The sequence below is a fragment of the Anabrus simplex genome, chromosome 3 (assembly GCF_040414725.1).
Source record: "Anabrus simplex isolate iqAnaSimp1 chromosome 3, ASM4041472v1, whole genome shotgun sequence".
Taxonomy (NCBI): Eukaryota; Metazoa; Arthropoda; class Insecta; order Orthoptera; family Tettigoniidae; genus Anabrus; species Anabrus simplex.
This window is the reverse complement of record NC_090267.1, coordinates 218,475,045-218,502,325: the sequence shown is the minus strand read 5'-3', so window position 1 is coordinate 218,502,325 and position 27,281 is coordinate 218,475,045. Positions and strand designations below refer to the sequence as shown.

At 38.0% G+C, this 27,281-nt stretch overlaps 1 protein-coding gene across 1 annotated transcript in view; it reads left to right on the top strand.

Annotated features, from left to right (window-relative positions):
• The window catches only part of hay (ATP-dependent DNA helicase hay), a 186,450-nt gene that overhangs the window by 42,625 nt on the left and 116,544 nt on the right, over positions 1-27,281 (top strand). Inside the window, exons 6-7 of the mRNA XM_067142877.2 lie at positions 677-859; positions 16,103-16,288. Coding sequence (XP_066998978.2) covers positions 677-859; positions 16,103-16,288 — 369 coding nt within the window. The remainder of the gene's footprint in view (positions 1-676; positions 860-16,102; positions 16,289-27,281) is intronic.

Genomic DNA, 27,281 nt, shown 5'->3' with positions numbered 1-27,281 from the left:
CAGTGGGGTTCGAACCTACTATCTCCCGAATACTGGACACTGAAAAATAAAGTCAAAGAAATATTAATGTTTATTTATTCCACCTATTCAATACATAAAAAGTGATTTTAAATTATAGGGACATGTTTCACCCTTTATTTAAGGGCATCTTCAACCTAAATCTCAATCTGAAAGATAAAAAATCAGGATCCTGATTGTTCTTAATTGTGGTTGATTTAAAAAAAGTCTTAATAAAGTCTTACAAACAAATAGACATATTAAGACTTTATTTATTTTAAAAAAAAGATCAACCACAATTAAGAACAATCAGGATCCTGAGTTTTTATCTTTCAGATTGAGATTCAGGCTGAAGATGCCCTTAAATAAAGGGCGAAACATGTCCCTATAATTTAAAATCACTTTTTATGTATTGAATAGGTGGAATAAATAAACATTAATATTTCTTTGACTTTATTGTACAGTTCAATACGGACCAAAATATGAGAGTTATAACATGTAATACTGGACACTGGCCGCACTTAAGCGGCTGCAGCTATCGAGCTCAGTGCATGGGAAATTTTAACTCTTGTTGTTTGATAATGAATTTGTTTTGTTCCCTTGCAATTTCTGTGTTCTATTATTGGGTGAATTTCCTGATATGTTTTGGCCTTATGAATGAATTGATTTTTTTTTTAAGGTTAAATTGGTATTGAAACACAACCGCTACTTTGTAGAGTCTCCATTCCCAGACGTACTCCAGAAATTGCTCAAGGATCCTGTAATTCAAGAATGTCGTCTTAGGCATAATGTTGATGAGGAATCTGGTGAAAATACTGATGGACTCATCACTCAAGTGCAGGAAAAGAAAGGCTTAACTCAGGTATGTGTCTGTTCATAACATAGAACATCTACATTATACAATTCTAATTAAAGAAACATTGGAGGATCTTAATGAAAATGTATCTAATGGTAATAGTACATTTGGCAAAGCCATTGTGGCATGGTGGTTGGAAAGAAAGGCTACCTGCAATTATTTCAGCATTTTTAAACCAGAGATACGCAAGGTTTCCGTTGTTTAACATGTCGAAGATGGAGTTATCCATTTTGGGGTGATAGATGCTAGGACCAAATGTCACCCTCTAACATGGTACTGTGTCCATTCTTCTCAATTTCAAGATATCACACTAAACTAGCACTACCATCTGCTGTTGCATTGCTTTGCATTGCATTTTATGTTCTCGTAATGTGTTTATAAGATGCAGTGCGGTGTCCATTCCCTTCTGTGCACACAACGCATTACGCCACAGACAATGGAATTTTATTGACCATCAGAATTCAGTTATTATTGGCTAGGAAAATAATGTGAATTTGAGTCTATTATTGCTTTATTCTTATATTTTATAGTTACATCACTTCAGAAAGCATTATTAGACCTACGATACTCCATTGTTCGTGGCTCACTTGGCACAGAAATACATACACAGGGTACCCATTTTCTGGATAAACAGTGAAAACAGCGAAATCACAGGGATATAAAAATGCAGAAAATATACGGGGAAAAACACAGGGAATTGATGTGTCACATCAACATTAAACTTTTGATCTAAGACTGGACCCAAGTCTAAAGATTGAACAAGACATGTAAACACTACATGAGTCATACACAGTGGGTAGTACTTCAGGAGAGATGGATTATGCACATTCCTAGCCCATTACAATCTGAGATATGTATGGTACATTCCCGCAGTTCTCCACTAAAAAGGAACTATACACCTCAGCGCTAACATGTGGTAGGTGCTAACACTAATGATTAGGAACCTCAGAAAATGCTCCATTATCGGTGGGGAAAGAAGTCTGACAACCAAGGATGAGTGAGCTGAAAAATGTATAATTTTCAATTACGGACCAATTATATTGTAATAATAATAATAATAATTTACTCATTCAGGACAAATATTTCATGTTCCCTATGGGAATCAAAATCTGTGTCGTCATGGTCTATCCAGTAAAGCTGTTTGGACCATTGTAGCATCTTCATTTCCGTTGTAAGAATGGCCTGTTAATGCTTTGGTGTAGTAGGTTGGCATTCAACTCCATAAAGGGCCATCTGTGTGACCACTGTGCGGTAGACTTAAGATTTTAGATGCAATGGAATTTTTTTATCGCATAGGACTCCAATAAGCTGGTGTCATTTCATCCATCCATGCAGCATTGACTCTTGTCTTGACATCGCTAATGGTACTACAGTCCGAGGTGATGCACGACTCATTTCATTGATTTGTTCGCTGCACTCTTTGGTTGTGCCATCTGTTTGGTCACCATATTCCAGATTTAATTTCACCCCAAATTCTGCGAGACTCAGCTTTCACTTTCTCACTTGCTTGTTTGAGGTCCTTACTTGTTTCATTAGTGAGCATTGTATAATAACATCCATGGATGCCTTCTCTGGATGTCATGTGATGGTGCTCATGCAAAGTGAAACTTGATTCATAAACCTCAAAACACATTAGTATGACAGTAAAAAAATGTTCTTTGTGGTAGGATCAAACCCTGGATCAGTGGGTGGAAGTTCGCTAAGTAACCCACTTCACTACATATGACAGCATACTAGTGTCCTAGTACAGTAAACTAAACCAGGGTACTGCACTGTGGCACAATAGCCCTGGCTGTGGAAGTAAGCTGAAGGAAATGGTCCCTTATTTTACTAAACAAAAACTCGACATACGAGATTTGTAACCATTCTGTTTCTCATGATAAATGCACATTAGTTCAATAAGTTGTATGGTATTTTACCATTGGGGGCTTTATCTCGATAACAAAAACTGTCTATCAACACAGAGTACATTTTCAGGAAAAATATTTCTATTGATTTTTTTTTTTTTTTTTTTTTTTTAAGAAAGTAAGGATTTGACCTCCATTATTCAGACATTTTAGAAAATGTTGATGCAAACTGCACTCCTGACTCCATATACTTTCAGAGTTTGAGTTTTGTGAACGATACACATTAGTGTTTTATATATACACTGCGTTCTTCTATGGTTCAGGCCGGATGATTGCATACAAACAAGCTGAGAGGATAAACACAGGTGTTATGCTGAGTGCAGTGCAGTGAATTACATTACATTTTAAAAACATATGAGTCGTGAAGTAAGGGTTGTGCAGCTGTGAGATTGCATTTGGGAGGTAGTGGGTTCGAATCCCACTGTCGGCACCCCTGAAGATGGTATTCCGTGGTTTCCCATTTTCACACCATGTAAATACTGGGGCTGTACCTTAATTAAGGCCACAGCCGCTACCTTCCCATTCCTAGCCCTTTCCCATCCTTCAGTCGCTGAAAATCTCGGATGTGTTAGTGTGATGTTAACACATTGCGGACCGGGTGCCCTTCACCCCATGCACAGCCCTGTTCCCGGCCACTTTCTAACTACCTCTAAGCTGGAGTGCATGCATTTAAATAAACTGTCAGGACTTCACTATCTTTTGAAGGACTACTGTGTATTTTTCTAGTGGCCTACCTGAATAGTTGTTGAAATGCAGGGTATTTCTTGAAATCTATTTCGGCTCATATTTTTCAGAAATATGGGTTTTTTATTAGGGGATCGGTTGGCCAGTAATCTTTCAGACATCATTTCTTCACCTGCCCTATCAATATACACAGAGCAATAATTTTTTAATTTCCCTGCTAGTGACATTAGTCCACTTTAGTGTTTTAGGGGATACGTTATGAGAATGTGAATTCTGCTCATAGTATAAGTTTGTCTATTCAGCTACATACTGAAAAAATTCCTCACCAAACATAAGTCCTGCTACTTGTCCTATGTTTCCAGATTCATTAGGCCATACCTTTATACCAGGAACACCTTCAAAATCCTCTAGCCTAGGTTCACTGTTGTCCATAACCCAGTTGTCAGAAAACACTACATTATTTACAATATTTAGAATATTTACACCCGTAACACAATTATCAGACTCGTTCTGCACTACGTGAGTTCCACATCTTGAATATAAGACTATATCCGCATCATCACTTGAAACATTTCCGTTAGAAGATATTTCATCATCGAACTCTAAATATTCAGCATCACTTAGAGATTCGGAGCCTGTGTGAATAATTTCATCTTTGTCTAAACACGTGCGATCCCTGGGCGCTGCCATCTTGCATGGCTCTTCGAACTTTGTAAAAATGTTTTCAAGAAATGCAAAGAAAATCTATGATATGAAGAATACTCAAAAAGAAATGTGACTATCGATTGTGTAGAACCATACGTAAGAGTTCTATTACCCTTGACCTCCAAATAGTTCCAGTATATCTCAAAAGATAGCACTAAAGTTCAGTCTGCTGGGTCTGCTGCTAACACGAGATAACTCGGGACTGATCCGCAACGCTCGGCTAGGTAAACACAAGTTTTCTCGGGACCGGTCCGCATTGTGTTAAACAAGTGGCCAAAAAACGTATGAGTGATAAGTTTCTGTAGAAAGCTGTGTTTGCATAATGTACATTAGTTTATTAGACTACAGAAATTCCAATCAAAAACTTTCCTCTTGAACGAGGAGTTTTTATGTATGACACACATGTAAAAAGCAAGGCATATAGAGAGATGTGTAGACAGTTTCAGGACACATTTCTTGGCATTCCATCTCAAAGTGTTGTTTGTATATTCAGAACAAGGGGATCATTAAACATTGCAATTCCTTAGCTTAAATGAAGGATTCCCAGTGAGCAAAAAATTGCTGAAATTTCTCACGACCGAGTTAAATAAAAGGCAAGAGTGTTAGCACGACCTGGGATAGTAGTAAGCAAAACTAAGAAATAATAATTAACCAGAATACATTCAAAATATCCCAAGAAAAGGTCGTCGCAATCTGTAGAAGCTAGGGCACAAGAGGCCAGGTTTAATTAACTAAATAACTGAAATAATAATAACTCAATTAAATTCAAAAGAAAACTTGAATTAACCAAAATCATTTAAAAGAACTTCCGACCTCTCAAAAGACAATAATTCAATTTCTGAACGATTAATAATTGAAGCTCAATTCGAAATTAAAAACTTGAAATCAAGGCAAAATCTTTTAAAAGAACTTCCACCTCCCAATTTGCAATTCCAATTCTGACCATTTAATAAACGGGAGACCTATTCAAAATTAAAATCTTGAATCAAATATTACAATATGGATGCTGAAAACTTCTCTAATGGACTATCTCGGTTACCCAAATGGTGCATGAAACAGTCATAACCCACAACACGCGTTACTTCAGTAATCAGGCAGAAATAATCCAGCGACATGCAAATAAATCCATAAGTAGCACAAATAATTAAATATCCCACAATGAACAGTAACTTCAATTAAGTGAGTAACTCAAGACTGCAGAAAAGTCATCAACATGGACGAACAATCCATCCCAAAATCAGATGACTGTCAAGACATCAATAATTAGCAGATACTCATATGTCAAAATACAACAGAGGAAACGCCCCTCTTACGTTTGCACTCTATTACACCGGTGTGTAACAGATGACAACCACCATAATCAAAATGGCTACTCCAAAGTACCGAGGAATTCATTAGAAAAGCTTTCATATAACCCTTATTTTCTTTACTTGCTCAAAATGGATTGAAAATATTTAAATAATAAAATGATTACTATGAAAAATAAGAGAAAATGAATTAAACCACCATCTAGGTTATACAGAGACTTCGTACATAATAGGTTAGTTAGGAACTCCTTAACATAAACAATCTTTAACTGGCATGAAACTTTAAATAACTGCATCAAAACGAAAAATTAAAATCATCATTACAATTTAAAATTGAAACCCCAAAGGTATGAGCATTACACAGATATGATGAAGACCAGATTTTTAAATGTTTAACTTTTAAACCTTGAAATGTCCGAATAATCAGATGTAGAATCTCTCACATATCGTAGCCTTTAAGAGTGTCCATGCCTCTTAACACCATTAAATAGTAGTTTTCGTTGGGTAGGTTAACCCAGTACTGAAATGCTTGAAGCTTACTTACGAGGTTGGAGGATAGAAACGATCAAATCATTTTAAAAAAACAAACCAAATCTTTGGACTTTACGCCCAGATGGAGAAACCATCAACCGGGATCAAGTCCCATGACCATTTTCCTTCTTGAGTGATAAATTTATCCTTAAAGTACAACCAGCAGCATCGTTTCCAAAGCGTCTTCTTCAAAATTAAGAGACAAGAATCAAAAACAACTGCAATCTTCGTTGTATTGTTGAGCCACGGTCCACGGCCTAGCAAACTTATCTTCTCGCGGCCAGATAGCAGCACCACTTAGCCACCTCGAAACTCGAATTCCAAGTCGACCGCTAGATGGCTCACCATCACTAAATCAGAGGAAAGTACATAGAATCTCGAAGTTTGAACTCACGGTGAGGCCGACAATAAAATGAGCGCATGAATGACATGCTAAATACATCGTATCATGGCGAGGAGTAATTCTAAATCCATTACAAAATTAGTGGCTGGTTAGAACACTGGTGGCTACACCACTATTACTATTAAAAAATGTTGTCATTCCGTCCCTGAAGGGGATGGCGGTTCTCCTAGAGGGTAACGCCGTTTCTCAGGACGCGGAGATGTGATATGCTGAAGATGTTTGGAGAAGGTGACGGGTTGGCGTACGTGGCCTATACTAGGAACTGTCCCGGAATTCGCCTTGGTGCAGGAGAATGGAAAACCACGGAAAACCATTCTCAGGACAGCCGATGGTGGGGACCAGCACCTCTCCCTTATGAATGCGGAGGCGCAGAGCCACGAAAGAACCGCAGCCACACCCCCTCTGCTCGGTTGGTGATCAGAGTGTAGAGCCATTGAACCACGGACTAGCCGTGGCCACCTGTAGGCCAAAGCCCACTCTGCAACCACTGACCCTACACCACTGGAAGCTATCATGTAATAAGCACTACTGTCGACCAAAATATTATGTGCACTTGAGTTTGGAGGTTGTTTGTGAAATAACCAACAGTCCCACTGAAAATCCAATAACACTATAATTTTTCTTGTTTCATTTCAGGTTAGGTCATGTAGGTTTCGAATTTTAAATTTATATTGTAATACATTTTATCGCAAGTGGAACGCGAGAAGTGCCCATTTTTAAGCGTGTTTCAACTATGCCCCAACTTTAAGACATCATTTCTCCAAAACCTGTCATCTGATTGAATCCAAATTTTAACACAATATACACTAGGGTGTTTTAAATGTAGTTTATAAATGTCAGAATTTTGTATTTCCAAGAAAAAAAGTTATCAAATTTCTAAGGTAACTTTTCTTGGCTCAGGATGGTTGAAAAACTGCGTTCTTGGTCACGTAATCTTTACCTATCCAATAGTTATGCTGTATGACTGTAAAATGTGGAAATTATTTCACTTTTGTTATATCAGTTTGTATTTCTAGTGGGTAGAATGACATGGATGCGTAGATTTCTTATGCTGAGAAGACCCTGCGACTTTGCCGCTGTAGTGCCAGACACCGTGCCATGCCATGCCACGCTGGAAGTTGAGTCTAGAGATTTGAGTTGCATGCACAGTGGTATTTGCTACGCCGTATGCTTAAAATGTTCCTCCGGTATTTAATAATTAGATGTTCCTCTGGTATTTAATAATTAGCTGGAATCACCATTGAAGCAAATTGCATTCGAGGTAATGAAAAATATTTCCCATCAACTTTTCTCATAAGGAATAGTAAGCTCGCGTCCTCGTCCCTAGGTAGTGCAGCTCTTTTCAGGTGGAGGTGAGCTGCATGTACCATTCTGAAAGAGCCCTCCTGCCATTCTTAAATTTCTGGCATTAGCGGCAATTGAGCCCAGGTCCCCCAAGGACGGCAGTAAGTAATGGTAACCCGTTACGCTACGGAGGTGGACAGCTTTTCTTTTTACAGTTTTACAATTTGCTTTACGTCACACCGACACAAATAGATGGCGATGGGGGTTTAGGAAAGAGCTAGGTTCAACTGTGGCCTTAATTAAGGTACCCCGCCATTTGCCTGGTGTGAAAATTGAAAACCACGGAAAACCATCTTCAGGGCTGCCGACAGTGGTGTTCGAACCCACTATCTCCCGAATGCAAGCTCACAGCTGCGCGACCCTAATTGCACAGCCAACTCCTTCGGTGGACAGCTTTTCTCATAAGGACATTGGAACTCCAACGGCAACTTTAAAAATGTATCTTTTTTGTTTTTATGTTTATTTTGCTTTTTACATTTTTTAAATTTTGAAAGTATTTGGTAGTGTTTACGTATTCGTCCCGAGGTAGTGCAGCTCTTTTCAGGTGGAGGTGAGCTGCACGTACCATTCTCTAACAGCCCTTCGGGCCTTTCCTGCTCCGAGTCGCTGGAATTCCCATGCTGGGGTTTTCTACCCACAAGAATTAAGAAAAGATGTTGAATTTATCTGGCTGCTAGAAGCTCACTGTGAAATGAACATAATAGAATTGATTTGGGCTTTTGTGAAGAACAAAATTGCAAAAATAAACCTTGCGAATGCTGAAGAGAAGGGACGAAGCATAAATGTGACCAGAGACCTATGCCAAGAAACCTTATGTTCTGTAACGCCTGAGATTAGGGGGAAAAAAATATGTATAAAACATGCCATAGAAATAGAAAAATATTGGGAAAAGGATGACCTTTCTGACGAGATTCAAATACAGCCAGTAGTAGTAGTAGTAGTAGTAGTAGTCGTCTTGAAAGTTCTGGTTCTTAAAGCGATTAGTATGCATTGATGATATTTCTACTGATAAACTGTAGGCCTAACCTAAATCAAACCAGTGTATATATTGTAAATAATATGTAAACAAAAACTGTCAACAGAATTAAAAAATAAAATATACAAAGCGAAGAACATAAAAGGTACCATATTTACGCGAATAATGCCCGCATATTTAAAAAAAAATTGTGGCACGAAATTGGGGTGCGGGTTTTATTTGTGTCAATGTTGGCATTTTTTTTTTCAAAATCACCCTTCCTAAAGCTAGGGTGCGGGAATTATTTGCGTAAATACAGTATTATAAACATTTTAAAGCTTCCATTGGAGGTCCAAGGCCTCATGAGAAAAGCTGATGGGAAATGTTTTTCATGACCTCTTAATGCCATTTGTTTCAATGCTAATTACAGGTAATAAATGATCATAAGATTCAGCTCCGAGGGAGGCATGTTTGGCACTGTCGCGGCGACATCGCAATGCCTTCATAGTGCAAGGCCAGCTACTGACCCATGTCGTTCTACCCACTACAAGTAGAAACTGATAAAAAAGTGAAATAATTTACATATTTCACAATCATACAGCTTAACTATTGGATACGTAAAGATTACAATGCAACCAAGAACGCAAAAATTTGAACTTTTTTCTTGGTAACACAAAATTCTGGTATTTATGAACTATATTTAAAACATCCCAGTGTATACTGTGTTAAAATTTGGATACTATCGGATTACGGGTTTGGGAGAAACAATGTCTTCAAGTTGGCGCATGGTTGAAACATGCTTAAAAACGCGCACTTTTTGCATTCCACTTGTGATAAAAAGTATTACAATATAAATTTAAAATTCGAAACCTACATGATCTAACATGAAATGAAATGAGGAAAATTATAGTGTTATTGGATTTTCAGTGGGCCTGTTGGTTATTTTACAAACAACCTCCAAACTTGAGTGCACATAATATTTTGGTCAACAGTTGTGCAGTACTGATGTACAAGGGAAGGCTAGCATGACAAAAAATATGGCTTCCGATTGAGGTACCCGTAGCTAAATAAAATTCAGGAAACTCAATCGTCAAAAATTACCAGTGTCTTTCCCCAGTGCAACAACCTGTTTAAACACAGTAAAAATTAAGATATAAATTGTAGAAAGAGTCGGTTCATTTCCATACTTAAGTCTTATTCTGAACACAACTTTATACTGGAAAGTAGTGATGGGACATTTGATTCATTTTACTGAATCTATTTGACTCTGGTCACGTTACTGAATCGATACAGTGATCCGATTCACGGCACATTAGTCACCGCTCCTACTGCATCTGTATAGTATGTACTGGTAAGACAGCAGCAACAGCATTCAGTGCTCACAGCTGCCATCTGATCTTCATACTATGAACTCCTTTCTTAGAAAAAAATGTTTGTCACTCTAATACATCAGAGGTTTCCGGCGACGCAGGATGGGAAAGATCTAGGATTAGGAAGGTAGCAGCCATGGCCTTAATCAAGGTACAGTCCCAGCATTTCCTGGTGTGAAAATGGGGAAACCACGAAAAACCCTCTTAACTGCTGCCGACGGTGGGATTCGAACCCACCATCTCCCGAATGCAAGCGCATAGCTACGTGATACTAACCGCACGTCCAACTTGCTAAGTCATTTTTGAAAATATGTATTTTTCTATCAGCAGAGGATTTTTTAAAATCGTCATATTTTGTATAGGCTACCCGAGATGTATAGTAGCCCGCTGGTTTTCTAATAAAACATACGGTTGGTTAAGTTATTGCGTCAGTCGGCTCACTTACTGTCCACATATGATTGAAGTCTTGTGCAACGATGTGACGTATGAACTGAGAGAATACTGAGCCGTTCTTCCCAATATAAATCAGGTACTTTTGAGTGGTCATGAGCATGACTCAGTCATAGGGCAGGCTAGAGTCGAATTTAATTGTCAAATGTCAACTAAGTTATAGTACTAAGATTCATTAAACTAATAAATAGTATAACCTAATAGCCTACCTACTTACTAGCTACTTCAGAATTATGTTTTGACTACCTTTTTAACACTGCAAATAAATCCATCTGTTATTTAAAACTCCCTGTAAGAAGACAGTGAATGCAAGTGAATATTATTTTCAAATGAGCTGAGCTCGAGAGTCCATTATAGCATACGATTCTTTCAGTGTACCATGACTCACTGTATGTCTCACTGCAGCAGAAGCTCGGCTCTCCACCAGTGTCCAGTGTGCCGATAAGGAGCCGTGTGTATCTTGTGTCTCCCTGAGCTGTGCTCGTTCACGATTCTTTCGGTGTGTCACGGTTCACTGCATGTCTCGCTGCAGCGGAAGCTCGGCTCTCCGCCAGTGTCCAGTGTGCCGATAAGGAGCCGTGTGTATCTCGTGTCTCACTGAGTCGTGCTCATTCACGATTCTTTCAATGTGCCATTATTCACTGTCTCACTGCAGCGGAAGCTCGGCTACCCGTCAACGTCCAGTGAGAGCGCCACTCAGCACTGTCCGCTGGGAGTAAGCTGAATCGTGTGCCCTGAGCTCACCGTTCCTGTCAATTGATTCACTCGGACACTTGAACGAATCGATACACTGCTTCGAATCATGCATTCAGTAGCCAACACTACTGGAAAGAACACATGTCTCGTAGAGAACACAAGATCACTGCTTTTATAGGAGCGCTGAAAAAATTACAGGACATAGGATTAACTACACAGCAGCTTAAAACTATTTATTTCTCACTTATGCACTTGCATCTGCTTTACATGAATGTATTTTGGGGATTGTGCAATAGAGAAGAAATAATTGGACCTGAAATACTTAAAAAAAAAAGCCCTAAGATTAATTTATAAATACAAATTTTTGAAACGTTCCATTGAGATATACAGATACGTAAACCAGGATGCAAGTGCAGGGAAGACATTCATATTTATTACAAGAATAAGAAGCACTACTCATACAAAAAAAAAAAAAAAAAAAAAAAAAAAAAAAAAAAAAAAAAAAAAAAAACCAGAATTGTATGAACTCCTTAAATACAGAAATTAAGTGCAGGAAAGACATTCGTAACTATCAGACTAGATCATTAGATGATATATATACTGGTCATGTATCTTCTTCAATGTAGAATAAAAAGTACATCATATTCTGCTTCATTATCATACAACAAATTGCTGACTGAGTTTAAGGAGTATTATAAAATTATCAATATTTAAGAAAGCTGCCTCTGTGGATCAGCGGTAGAGTGTCGGCCTCCGGATCCCAAGATAGCGGGTTCAAACCCGGCAGAGGTAGTCGGATTTTTGAAGGGCGGAAAAGAGTCCATTCGACACTCCATGTCGTACGATGTCGGCATGTAAAAGATCTCTGGTGACACATTTGGTGTTTACCCGACAAAATTAATTAAATCTCAGCCATAGACGCCCAAGAGAGTTTCGGTTTACTCGGTCTGCCATCTAGTGGGGGCCTAAAGTAAAACGGAACGTCTAAATTGACGAGCAGACAGCCAGATGGCGTCAAATTGAAATGTCTGCACACGGTAGCTGAAGCCATACGATTATTATTATTATTATTATTATTATTATAATATTTAAGAAGTTTGTTTTTAGATATTTATTACAAAAATATATAGCAATGTATTAATTATTATTGCTGTTTGAGTCATCAGTCCATAGACTGGTTTGTTGCAGCTCTCCGTGCCACCCTAGCCTGTGCTAATCTTTCCATTTCTACATAACTACTACACCCTACATCTGCTCTAATCTGATTGTCATATTCATAACTTGGTTTATCCCTACGATTTTTACTGCCTACCAAACCAAACCAAACCCCACGGCATTTAACGTCTTTGAAAGGGCCTCAGGGCGAGAGACAGGCACGCTACCTCTACACCACGGGGCTGGCGTTTTTACTGTCTACACTCCCTCAAAAACCAACTGATCCAAGTCCTGGGTGTCTTAAGATGTGTCCTATCATTCTATCTCCTTTTGTGGTCAAATTTCACATCATTCTCCTGTTGCCAATTTGATTAATTATCTCTTCAATAATGATTTGATCTACCCATTTCATCTTAAGCATTCTTCTGTAACACCACATTTCAAAAGCTTCTGTTCTCTTTTTTCTGAGCTACTGCAGTTATCGTCCATGTTTCACTTCTAAATATAATGCCACACTCCAGATGAAAGTCTTAAAAAACATCTTTCTCATTCTAATTCAATGTTCGAAGTGAACAAATTTCTTTTCATAAAAAAGGCTTTCCTTGCTTGTGTCCTTCTTACTTCTTCCATCGTTAGTTATTTTACTACCCAAGTAACAATATTTATCTACTTCCTTTAACACTTCATTTCCTAGTCTAATATTTCCTGCTTCACCTGACTTTGTTCGACTACACCCCATTACTTTTGTTTTGGCTTATTTATTTTCATCTTGTACTCCTTCCCCAAGACTGTCCATACCACTCAGTAATTTCTCCAGATCTTCTGCAGACTCAGATAAAATAACAAGATCATCGGCACATCTTAGGGTTTTGATTTCTTCTCCTTTAATTACAATCTGTGTCAGAAAAGTTCCAGGTCTGAGGTCGTAAAAAATAGGAAAGTTGCACTTACCAAGTAATGATCTTAGCTCCTGTCGAAGTAGTCCCCTTGGCTATCTACACAATTGCCAGCATTTCTGGAGGTCTTTGAAGCAAGCAGGGAAATTGTCAACTGCGATGCTTGTAAGCTCATGTGACACATCCTGTTGGATGTCTGCGATATCTTAACCCTTTCCCGCCCGCATTTTCACTCCGCTTCTCCCCAGGTTTCAACCTATTATTTAGCAAAAACTGAAACAGACCGTATTGTTTCAGAAAAAGTTAAATACAATAAAAACTATTGATCGCAATGAATTCAAATTTTCAATAACATCAGGAAATATACCATCACATCCATTTCTCTGTTTATTGAGTCATAATGTGTTTTTTACACCCCCCCTTGTGATACTCGATATAGAGACAGTCTGCATTTGTCACATTCCCATGTTGTCTGAATCCCTCAAAACCAATAATCACGTGATTTTGGAAGTGGAATGATGCCCATGTATATAAGATTTTATTTCATCTGGGCAAGGGGCTTCCCAATCTGTTTTTATCTTACCGGAATGCGACTGTTTGAAGGCTGCATTGTTATATGTGCAATAGGCTATGTCACTAGATCGTTTTACTCCTCCTAACATACGTAAAAAGCAATCTCTTTCCCCTAATACTCTTTCCGAATTATGCGCAGGTTCAACATCATCCATTTAATCATTCGGAGTAACGAAACGTAATATTTGTGTTACCTGAATTGCCGTGGCATCGCCATCAGGTCCGATTTATCGATATTCGTTTTCATTCATATCACTGTTATCACTAAAATTATCTTTGTTGATACATTATTCACTCATTAAAAATTCACCTGCACCCCTACTCAAGGATTCTGTGTCACTCTTTTCGCCCATATTAAGTTCGGTTTCAATATACGCGATATTCAATCCCGCCATGTTTATGAACGAAACAGCTGACCCGCGCTCGCGGAAGTTCAAGACCGTCGCCTAGGCAACGTCAAGACAGATTATATCTCTTCCTTTATTCCCTAAGACTTGTAGATTGCACTGCGTGTTCATAAATGCCTTATAAACATTTCACTGATGAGAAAAATGAAAAACTATGGCACAGATCGCAGACGAATGCAGATAATGCAGCCAGACGCTTTCGGGCGCTAAGGACCGGAAGGCTAAATGAACATTCGGGCGCTTTCAGGCGCTAAGGGCCGGAAAGGGTTAATGAAGCTTCCCTATCAGTCGCAATTTCGCTCGCAGGAAAGAAAAAATCTCAAGACGAAAGGTCGGGCGAATATAGTGGATGTGGGGCGACAGTGACAGAATGTTTGCCCAGATACTTGGTAACAGATAAAGCAGTGTGAGGTCGTACATTGTTGTGCAGTAAGAACCAATCCTGCGACTGCGACAAATCAGGTCAGCGACGTCGAATTGCTTGTCACAAACTTTTCAAGACGTCGATGTGAGTTTGGTTCACTGTTTCACCTGATGAAACGTACTTGTGGTAAACTAACCCTATACTGTCAAAGAATGCGATCAACACAGTCTTTGTTCTCGAAGATTGATGTTTGGCTTTTTTTGAGGCTGGTGATCCAGGACTCCGTCATTCTGCATTTTGACACTTCGTGTGGGGTCATGCTGGTAACACCAACTTTCATCCCCAGCAATAATCTTTGTTGGAAATGTGGTATCACGCTTGGCTCTATCCAGTAGTTCTGGAGAAATTCTTCATCTTTCCTCTTTCTGGTCGTCTGTTAGGGTGTGCGGGACGAGTTTTGAATTTATTTTCAGTTTCCCTAAATAGTCACTTAAAATCTTATGACACAAGTCCTGATTCAAATTAAGCTCTTCTGATATTGCATGCGCAGTTACATGACAGTCTTCTTGCAATAAATGCCTTACATGCTCCACAATTGCATCGGAATGTGCTGTAGATGGGTGGCCAGTTCTGGGAATGTCTTGCACTGAATCACTGCCTTCCCGAAACCTTTTGTGCCACTTGTACACATGACTTCTTGACAGTGATTTGCCTCCACATGCTTGTGTAATCATTGTCCACATTTCACTAGGGGTTTTCCCAAGTTTAACGGAAAACTTAATGTTCACTCTTTGTTCACAATCAGCGTCCATTGTGTCACAGTCACCAAACCAAACAGTGTTGCTAAGCACAACTCTGCCACCTAGTGTGTGTGCATGGAAACATGGCCAAGGCCATCTCAGAACATACACATTCCAGGTAACATAAAACCAAAATTTGTTCCTTTGTTCACATCGCAACCTCAGATATACAACACTTGTCTTGGAACTTTTCTGACAAAGGGTGTATTTTGCCAGGCTGAGTGGCTCAGAAAGTTGAGGCGCTGGCCTTCTGAACCCCAACTTGACAGGTTTGATCCTGGCTCACTCCGATAGTATTTGAAAGGTGCTCAAATAGTCAGTCTCATGTCAGTAGATTTACTGGCACGTAAAAGAACTCCTGCGGGATGAAATTCTGGCACCTCGGTGTCCCCTAAAACCTTCAAAAGTAGTTAATGGGACACAAAAATCAATAGCATTATTACTTATTATAATTTTTAATTATCTCCAATGTAATACCTGGGGTCGAAGACCTTAGATGTTAGGCCCCTTTAAACAACAAGCATCATCATCATCATCATCATCATCATCATCATCCAATGTGATACCAATATTATACCAATATTATTTTGTCAATTGAGGGCTATTATAGCTACCTGTTCTTCTTATTCACAGCTTTTGTATTTGCCTCTGATTTAGTCATGTGCATGGTTATTGAAATTGCTTATTGTTATTTATCTTCAGTTTGGTACTAAAGCTGGTACCAGTAATGGCGCTGGTGGTGATGCAGTTGAAGGACCGACTGATGAGCAAACAGATGGTCAGACTGTTCCAGAAGATATCACAGCTTTCTATGACAAGATGGATAAGGAGGATGAAGATGAAGAAGCAGAAGCTGTTATGAAAACAGTTTCATTTGAAGTAAATCAGGTAAGTTATTGTGTGTGTAGTAAGCCTTGGTTATTTTCATTTGGGTAAAAGGCTGATGAAAAGATTTAGAAGATGGAAGCTGGATGGGAAATTTAGTTAACTTTCTTTGATGAATTTCTTCATTTTGTATGATATGATTACGTGTAGTTGATACTGTATTTACTGGCATAATTCTCACATTGTTTCCTCAGAATATTATGACCAAAAACTACAGAGTGAGCATTATATCAGTACACTAATGCTGATCATCTGAGAAAATTTTTACATGTAAATTTGATCTACTCAAGTATTTCTGTTACACAGCTATTACCACATTTTAAGATACATACTTTCTGTTACGCTGAAAGGCATAACAGTCTATAATGATAATGTATGTACTTTCTGATTTGGCATGACAGAAAATTATGTATGGTACAGTACTAACTTATTATACTATATTTACTCGCATATCAGCTGCACCCTATTTTTTGACCAAAAATTTGCATGAATTTTTGCACCAATTTTGAGCCCCATGTCCAATTCGTGAGCTTGTCGGAAGGATGTGTGTCTGCAGTAACAAACGGATCAGATTAAGGCAGTAGAACTCATATCTCCTCTCGCAGATGGGCAATGCTGACCAAACCCGTATATTTTGACATACCGAGGAACACTATTGTTTCTGTTAAGGAAGCAGCAAGTGTTTGAATTAAAACTACCGGCAATGAAAAAGGTATGTTGTACAGTGATACTGGCAATTACTGCTGATGGTGATGGTCGTAAACTACATCCGTAGCCGGGTTGAATGGCTCAGGTGGTTGAGGCGTTGGCCTTCTGTTTTCCAACTTGGCAGGTTTGATCCTGACCCAGTCCGGTGGTAATTGAAGATGTTCATCCTCATGTCGGTAGCGTCACTGGCACATAAAAATTCCTGCGCGACTAAATTCCGCGCCTCAGAGTCTCCAAAAACTTTAAAAGTAATTAATGGGACGTGAAGCAAATACATTATTATTTCTACCTTTGTAAGTTACATTTAAATGCAAAACATTACCGAAGAACATCACATTCCCGACTGGTATTCATGAATGTTGTTTATAAGTTTCATTTCCGTATTGATAGATATTACTTTACAAAAAACAATATATATATGAGTTTCCACCTTATCAATACAAATTTATTTTACATTAAGCAAGTAAATATAGTCAAGACTAGTTTCGACCCCTAGGGGGTCATCCTCAGTTGACAAGCGTTTAAAAATATATTGTTTACAAAAACATCACATGTAGTGGTAAAAGCTTAAATTAATTTGAACCGATCATTAATGTTGGTATGTCTGGTACATGATTGACTAGTGTGCATCATCCATGAAGACACATATTATTTTTTATGCTACTACCATCCAATTTTTTTAGGTTATACAATATGGAATATACATGCATTTATGCAACTCAACAGTGGCAAGTTTAACAATGTACATTAAAAGTTGGTTCATAAATTACACATTGGCTATTGATTAGGACATTGGTTTGAACACTTTTGACTAGAATATCAATGTAACACCTTACTGGCATATATCTTAGATGCTAAAATCAGTTTGTAAAGCCTGTTACTCTTGATTGAGTCTTAGTATAAAGTTAAAATTTTAAATGAAAACTATTTGCTTAGTATAGGCATTAAATAATGCTGTTAAAATGGACGTAGTGGTAAAAGCTTAAATTGATTTGAACCGATCATTAATGTTGGTATGTCTGGTACATGATTGACTAGTGGCATAATCCATGAAGACACATATTATTTTACATGCTACCACCATCCAATTTTTAGGTTATACAATGTGGAATATACACACATTTGTGCAACTCAATAGTGGCAAGTTTAACAATGTACATTTAAAGTTGGTTCACAAATTACACAAATTGGCTATTGATTAGGACATTGGTTTGAACACTTTTGACTAGAATATCAATGCAACAACACCTTACTGGCATATATCTAAGATGCTAAAATCAGTTTGTAAAGCCTGTTACTCTTGATTGAGTCTTAGTATAAGGTTAAAATTTTAAATGAAAACTATTTGCTTAGCATAGGCATTAAATAATGCTGTCAAAATGGACATCTAGCTAAAACAGTGGTATATGTATGTCATATATGCCTGGTTAAAAACACATTACATTAATGTTATTGATATGTGGTGCAACATGTACATTGTTTTGGAACAAATGGGGAATTTTTCATAACAGTCTTAGATATAGTGTTCTAATAAAATGGGTCCGTAAAAATATTTATATGTACAAAACAGTTAGCATTTTAATAATCCGCTGTAGATCGGGTAATGCTTAGATATATATCTGGAGATATATTAGGCAGCTACTAATGTTGGAGTTATTAGAAATATTAATGGAGCATGTTTTCCATCCGTATGTCGTGATGTTTCTGGCTGGTGACATTTGTCAGAATGTGTTGAAATTATGCGTCTTGATGCACGTTGATTTTATCGTGGAAGCGTATATGTTGTAAAAACAAGGTACAGTATCTGGAAATAGAAATAATGAGTGTGATAATGGTGTGGTATGAAAGTGTAATAGTAAATCGTATGTCGTTTTACTTACGTAAGGTGTTGGAACCGTGCGTTCTTTGTAGCTGCCTAACATATAACATATATAGAAAACCTACCCACACATCAAATACAATAAAGATAGACTCCACCTACCCACATACTCATAAGAGAGCTGCATACTATAGTATGATTCACAGAGCATACAACATTCCACTTTCAAAAGAAAATCTAAATAAAGAACTAAACACAATCCATGAAATAGCAAAACAAAACGGATATAAAAGAGAAATGATAAACCGGATCATCAACAAAGTCAAAAACCAACCTAAAACCAAGTTAACCAGAATCACCAAAAATAAAAAAGAATATGCACTGTTTACTTACAACAATAACCATATACATCCCATAACAAATATCTTCAAAAAACAAGGCCTAAAAATAGCATATAAAACTGCACGCAATAACACCAACATACTATACAATTCCAAATCAGTTAATAACATAAATAAATACAATCACTCAGGAGTCTATCGCCTCAAATGCAACGACTGCCGAGCCAGCTATGTAGGGCTTACTGGTAGAAGTTTTTTAATACGATATAATGAACATGTCAACGCCGTCAAACACAGACACTTCTCAGCAATGGGTCAGCACATTGACGATCAAAAACATAATTTCACGGACATTAAGAACGACATGCAAATCCTCAGTATGAATCCAAAAAGTCCCTTGCTCAGCATAATAGAAGAATTTTACATAAATTTAGACAAATACGTGAACCCGAACTCCAACCTAAATGAAAGTATAGACAGAAACAATATTCTTTTTCATGCAGTAATTCCCTTATTAAAAGATTTCTACATCAAAAGAATAAGTAAACAAAAATCTATATGTTCAAATCAACCGCCCCAAGACTTCCTCCCCTCTAACCCCACTCCCATCACTAACACTCCACCCATCCCCCCAAACCTCCCCTCTACCGCTGCTAACTACAATCTCAGAGCAACACGTATCAGATCCCAACAGGCAGCTACAAAGAACGCACAGTTCCAACACCTTACGTAAGTAAAACGACATACGATTTACTATTACACTTTCATACCACACCATTATCACACTCATTATTTCTATTTCCAGATACTGTACCTTGTTTTTACAACATATACGCTTCCACGATAAAATCAACGTGCATCAAGACGCATAATTTCAACACATTCTGACAAAGTCACCAGCCAGAAACATCACGACATACGGATGGAAAACATGCTCCATTAATATTTCTAATAACTCCAACATTAGTAGCTGCCTAATATATCTCCAGATATATATCTAAGCATTACCCGATCTACAGCGGATTATTAAAATGCTAACTGTTTTGTACATATAAATATTTTTATGGACCCATTTTATTAGAACACTATATCTAAGACTGTTATGAAAAATTCCCCATTTGTTCCAAAACAATGTACATGTTGCACCACATATCAATAACATTAATGTAATGTGTTTTTAACCAGGCATATATGACATACATATACCACTGTTTTAGCTAGATGTCCATTTTGACAGCATTATTTAATGCCTATGCTAAGCAAATAGTTTTCATTTAAAATTTTAACCTTATACTAAGACTCAATCAAGAGTAACAGGCTTTACAAACTGATTTTAGCATCTTAGATATATGCCAGTAAGGTGTTGCATTGATATTCTAGTCAAAAGTGTTCAAACCAATGTCCTAATCAATAGCCAATTTGTGTAATTTGTGAACCAACTTTAAATGTACATTGTTAAACTTGCCACTATTGAGTTGCACAAATGTGTGTATATTCCACATTGTATAACCTAAAAATTGGATGGTGGTAGCATGTAAAATAATGTGTCTTCATGGATTATGCCACTAGTCAATCATGTACCAGACATACCAATATTAATGATCGGTTCAAATCAATTTAAGCTTTTACCACTACGTCCATTTTAACAGCATTATTTAATGCCTATACTAAGCAAATAGTTTTCATTTAAAATTTTAACTTTATACTAAGACTCAATCAAGAGTAACAGGCTTTACAAACTGATTTTAGCATCTAAGATATATGCCAGTAAGGTGTTACATTGATATTCTAGTCAAAAGTGTTCAAACCAATGTCCTAATCAATAGCCAATGTGTAATTTATGAACCAACTTTTAATGTACATTGTTAAACTTGCCACTGTTGAGTTGCATAAATGCATGTATATTCCATATTGTATAACCTAAAAAAATTGGATGGTAGTAGCATAAAAAATAATATGTGTCTTCATGGATGATGCACACTAGTCAATCATGTACCAGACATACCAACATTAATGATCGGTTCAAATTAATTTAAGCTTTTACCACTACATGTGATGTTTTTGTAAACAATATATTTTTAAACGCTTGTCAACTGAGGATGACCCCCTAGGGGTCGAAACTAGTCTTGACTATATTTACTTGCTTAATGTAAAATAAATTTGTATTGATAAGGTGGAAACTCATATATATATTGTTTTTTGTAAAGTGGTATTCATGAAATTAAAGTAAAACTAGCCCGCTCTGCTTGTGATGCTGAGTAAATGTTCAAGCAGTGTTTTTAAATACATGGTACTGTACGATAATGTGTATTTAAAATATAAACAATCTAGTCCCTTTGCAAGTGAAAGGTCTGCATCGTTAGTTAATTACGCATGGAATATAAATAAATAAATAGCCTCCGTTTACTGTTTCAATCTTCCTTTTTTCTTTTTTGGTACGTTTGTAAATATGTTCAAATCTTTTGAGTGTATCTGGTAAAATATTTTGTGAGATATGTTCAATACAGGCAACATTACTCATTTCATATAGTATGTATTACCATGTTACTAATTACTTTTGTGTGTTGTTGTTGTTGTTGTTGTTGTTGTTGACAATGCTGTATTAACATATAATGTTCATAAATGTGTAATGCAATATCAGCTTAGCACTGGGATGTGACAAGCTCACAGTGGCCTTCACGAACCCATGGCGCAACAGCCCTGAAGGGCCATGGCCTGCCAAGAGTGACTGCTGCTCAGCCCAAAGGGCTGCAGATTACGAATTGTTGTGTGATCAGCACTGCAGATCCTCTCGGCCATTATTTTTGGTTCCGTAGACCGGGGCCGCCAACTCACTGTCAAATAGTTCCTCAGTTGTAATTGCATAGGCTAAGTGGACCTCGAACCAGCCCTCGAATCCAGGTAAAAATCCCTGGCCTGGCCAAGAATCGAACCTGGGGCCTCTGGGTAAGAGGCAGGCACACTACTCCTACACTGTGGGTCCGGCACTACTTCATCAGGCTGACTACAAATTTGATGTTAAATTTGCGGTTTAGAAAAATAAATCTATGACTACAGTTAATTAATGTAATAGAGTTTGAGGTTCCACCATTCAGCACATTGTAAGATATTTTAAATTTATTAAATGAAGGCCGGTTTCGACTCCCTTGGAGTTGACTATCAAATCAAGGGGAGTCTGATAACAATCATCGTTAGGGTAGCCTACATTCATGTCGATTGGTTGACATAAGACATCATAATAAAATTATACACATAATGGCGATTGCCTAAAAACAACTCAATGGGTTGCAAAACATACACCTTGAATTGTAATGTACTGCAATACTTGGAACTTAAAAGTTTTTAGTTCTGGTTTACTGGAAACATATGCACTGGTTGAAAATATACACTCGACATGAAACACACATATTAATATGAAACACACAGTGCTTTTAGAACGTTCCTGGACTTGTTGGTCTTGTTCCAATCATATTAAACTAGATGAAATATATACACATTGAAATGAAATGCACACAAAGACATAAACTACTTGGCACTTAAAAAGTTCTGGTTCTGGTTTAAAAAACTGTTGTGTTCGTGGTACACATAATAGACTTGTTGGTCTTGTTACAATCTACTGGAAACAAAGTCACTAGTTGAAAATATACACATTGACTTGAAAATTTATACATTGGCATGAAACACATGGACTTTAAGAGTTTACTCGTCTATCCATTCCATTCTATCTATCCCATTCGTTTCATAAATTTGAAATATTTTACAATGTGTTGAATGGTGGAACATCCCTCAGACTCTATTATATTAGTTATATGTCAGCACGGAAATGAACATCGTAACCTATGATACAGTTAATTACACACTCCTTTTGTCGTGATGTGCAAGAAAGCTGATCAAAACAAATCATCCTTTGAGCATATTCCCTCAGTAACTTTTCAGGTTTCGTCTATCATCTCTGTATGTAGTACAGTCATTATTGTTTTAAAGACTCATGGGAACTTGTTTCATGTAATTGGACTGAATACAATGGACTGGATATTAAAAAAATTGCTATTAATATTTCCACAACACATGATGTAAAAAGCAAAAGCATCACCATCTGCTCCCAGTCTGATGTCATAAGTAACTATAGACTATAAGAGTCTATTCCATTCAGTCAAGCTGTATTGAGATCATTGCTCATTTTAACTGCTGTACCAGGAACCATTGGACACTTGTAACATAAGTTTATAAAGTCCGATATTTGTAACGGTACGGCCAGAGTTTACATGAGTTCTCAACGACATGGCACGGCACAGCCAGGTATTCAGCGTGCAGTTCACATCACCTGTTCCACGTTACTGATGACGTAATAGCACGTGAACAAGTCGTGGCGATCGAGAACCTATCAGAACATTTTTCCAAATTCTAAACCCTTTGGAATTTCAATTTTTAAACCGTATCACCTTGTAGCTCATAGTTCAAATGTACACCCCTATAAATTTGATGAACATCGACCCATGGAATTAGAAGATATTCAGTGAAATAGAAATACAATTTTCCACGAGCTACAAGAGACAGCCCCGCTGGATGGTATAAAAGAGAGCCGTTTTGATTGATTGATTGATTGATGTTTGTTGTTTAAAGGGGCCTAACATCGAGGTCATCGGCCCCTAATGGTACGAAATGAGACGAAATGAAATAACAAATTAAAAGTCCAAAATCCTCCACTGACCAGAATTCAAAGCATGGGGACGAAGAATGAATGGATGGACAGATATGAATTTAAAACGATCCGTGGATCTGACCCGCCGTGCCTCACATGCACAGAAGCTGGCACAAAACAATAGTATTACTGACCAAGGGACGGCTTCTATAGCACGATGCTGAATCTATTATGCTTATAGTCGAAACGGGTCCAAAATGCTGGTCATCAGCCCCTCATAATGGTATTTATCGCTAGGGAAGTAGAACCATGCTATTTGTAATGTTGCGGTACTAATCAAAAGTAGCAGAGACTCGCGGTATTCCACACATTATGGTGCTATTCACAGCTAGTGTAATGCGCACATGTAACACAGGCCTATGGTGTTTCGCACATTTGCAGGCAACGCAAACTTGTGGCGCTCCTCACATAAGTGGACTAACCACAGGGACTCATACCATCCCGTGCAAGTCCTCACATATCAGATGTAAGGCTTTTCAGGCGTTTGCTCTATTAACTGAGCATAGGTAAGGCAGAACCTTGGTGTCGCTCATATAAGGGTACGAATCACAGGTACTGTAGGACCCACATCTTGATTCACACACTGTCGCTACTAATCACAAACCTATTGCGTACCTAACATAGTGGTACTACGCGCAAGTAAATGCAGCCAATGGTGTTCCCTACGTGATGGTACTAATTACAAGTAGTTTCATGGTTCTAATTGGATCATCCCTTGGTCGCCCCTTTTAGTCGCCTCTTATGACAGGCAGGGGATACCATGGTTGAATTCTTCGTCTGCCTCCCCCACCCACAGGGGGGGTGTGTTTGGTCCACGAGAGGTATTTTATTTCCCTCAAGTCCGCCGGCAAGCCGGTTAGGATCCCCCTATCCGCCACTTGGGACGCGCCACGTGGGAGTATCACCTCTCTCCCTGCTATGCCAGCATAGCAGGTTCGTGGGAGAACAGCTTTGACAGGATCACCAGTTCAAGTTCAGCACTCACAGCCGTAGCTTATACAGGCTGGTGAGAGGGGATTTATACACGACGGTCGAACCCAGTACTTTACGCGAGAATCTTCAAATGGACTAGTAAATTCAGTGAGTGCTATGACACTTAAAAACTTTCGATTTAATATCACAGTGTCTTGTGATGGTTGTAGTTATTAACTTTATGTTTCTAACCACATTTTAAGATGTTAGTAATTAAACAAGTCACAGTATTTGAATAGAAGCTACTTAAAGCTTTTAATACAAACAATCGTGCGTGAATTGAGAACATTTCTTAGAGAATTACAAACTACTTAGCCCTCTGAAAAAGACTGTTCCGCAACCGTACTATAACTTGCACATTTAAAGACTGTGTTGAATTGTGATACATTTGTGACAAGTGTGAAACATTGAATTGCATTTTTTCTTCTTTCACATTCAAACTCTGAATTTCTCAAACAGTGGTACTCATGAATTGACTTTATTGTCGTTTGTTAATTCTTATAAATATTATGAGACTTACACTTCGTCGTCATCAGTAGACTTTATCATTGCATGAAAACACTTGTAAAATTACGTGAAATGAACTTTACGATCAGACTTGAGTTCTGCAACAGCATTTGTAAAATACAGTTTCGTCAGCAAACTCTGTTTTCTAGTGACATTCCTTTCAAATTTGATTTTTATCAGTGGAAGAAAATTCCAGCCTACATGATCCTTGTTCAAGGCTAGCAACTCAGAATCGTTCTTACATTCTCGCGTAACAGGTTGTCGCTATTATATGCTAAGAATATTGAGCAGTTCCTCTAAATTCAAAAAACTTTTGTGTATATTTTTCTTACGTACGATCGATCAATGCGGGAAGATTGTGGCCGAGGATAAATAGTTTTTCGATGATCGATGCGATGAAACGATAGTTCGAGACACGATAAATGCGGGGAAATTTGACAAAGAGATTAGAGTAGATGTAGGATGTAGTAGTTATGTGGAATTTTGAAGAATGAAATCATGGAGGCACATGCAATTCCTTAACTCTAAGGGAACTCGGAGAAAGTGCATTATTAATGCATGATGATTCTAGAGCCCTTGATGCCCATGTTTGGAGCAGTACCATTTGTAGAGAATGGAGTGGCCCATTAGAATTCCTAATTTTAACCTGATCAAAGAAGTTTGGGACCAACTGGAACAACACATTTGAGTGCAAGATCAACCTCCCCAAACATGACAAGTCCTTTGACCATTGGAGACATATGCCTCAAGTGAAGATGGGGGTTTCTTTTGAGAACTGGGGTTTCTTGTTAGAACCTCCTCTAGGTACACCATGACATTGATGTTGGAGTGGAGGCTTGTGTGCTTGATCCCAAGGGCTGTTCCAGCTCAGGGTTATCCATGCTGGATTGGCCTCAGAGTAGAGCCAGACTAACAAGGTTTTCCCCAAGTTGCCTGAGAGGTGTCTGTGCTCTTTTATCTTGCCTGATTAGTAACTCTGTTTAATATTACATAATACCGGTATTACAGTAGAAGTCCATTATAGTGAGAATTCATAACAGCGAAAAATTTACTCACTATAGCGGATTGTCGTTATATCCGATTTTTGTATAAAAGTCGAAAAACCCCATGAACATTAAAATTGGTATGAAACCGCAATCAGTTTGTTCGAAAGTTGCGTTTCTGCAGATGATATCCACACTACGGCTTACTTGTTTGTTATTTTTCGAAATCTGATATTACGTGAAAGTGTATGTTTAATTACATTCTGAAAAAATATAGTACTGTATTTCTCCAAATCCAAGATGAACCCCACTTTTGCCTCAAAAAATTTAAATCAGGCTCAAAAAGTAATTTGTAAAATAATATGAATGCCTTTGTTGTACAGTAGGCCTACGCATTTTTAGACGCCGAACATTGACTTTCGTCATGCCGTACTTTTTTTTTGAGGCTGCGCAATTATTCTTTATTTCCGCGGGGTTAAGGACCATTAAGTTAAAATTGGCATCATAATACCGCAGAGAACCCGTAGAAAATTTGCCGACAATACCTATTCCATGCGTCTCTACAATACGACGATCCATCAGGAAATTATTTTTGCTGTCTATAAAACTGTTACTTTTACCCAGTGTCAGATATAACCGGCTACTGCTACACGCACGTCTTGCTTGCCGGGTTCGACCAAATTCAGCGGCTAGCGATGTATAGGCCTAATCGCGGATGTTGAAAGTCAACGAACGAGTTTGTTGCGCCATGGTATGGCCATTCTGCCCTTGCGTTTTTCGTGCATATAGCTCACAATTTCATCTTCGACTTCTTTAAAGCATCCTTGTTGCGGACCACTGAATGCATTTTTTGTACAGTACGTATCTTTTTAAACACTTTGTCTTCACGCTAACGCCAAATATTGGCTTTTGTTAGGCCTATGCCATATTTTCTTGCGGCTGCACAATTATTCTACATTTCCGA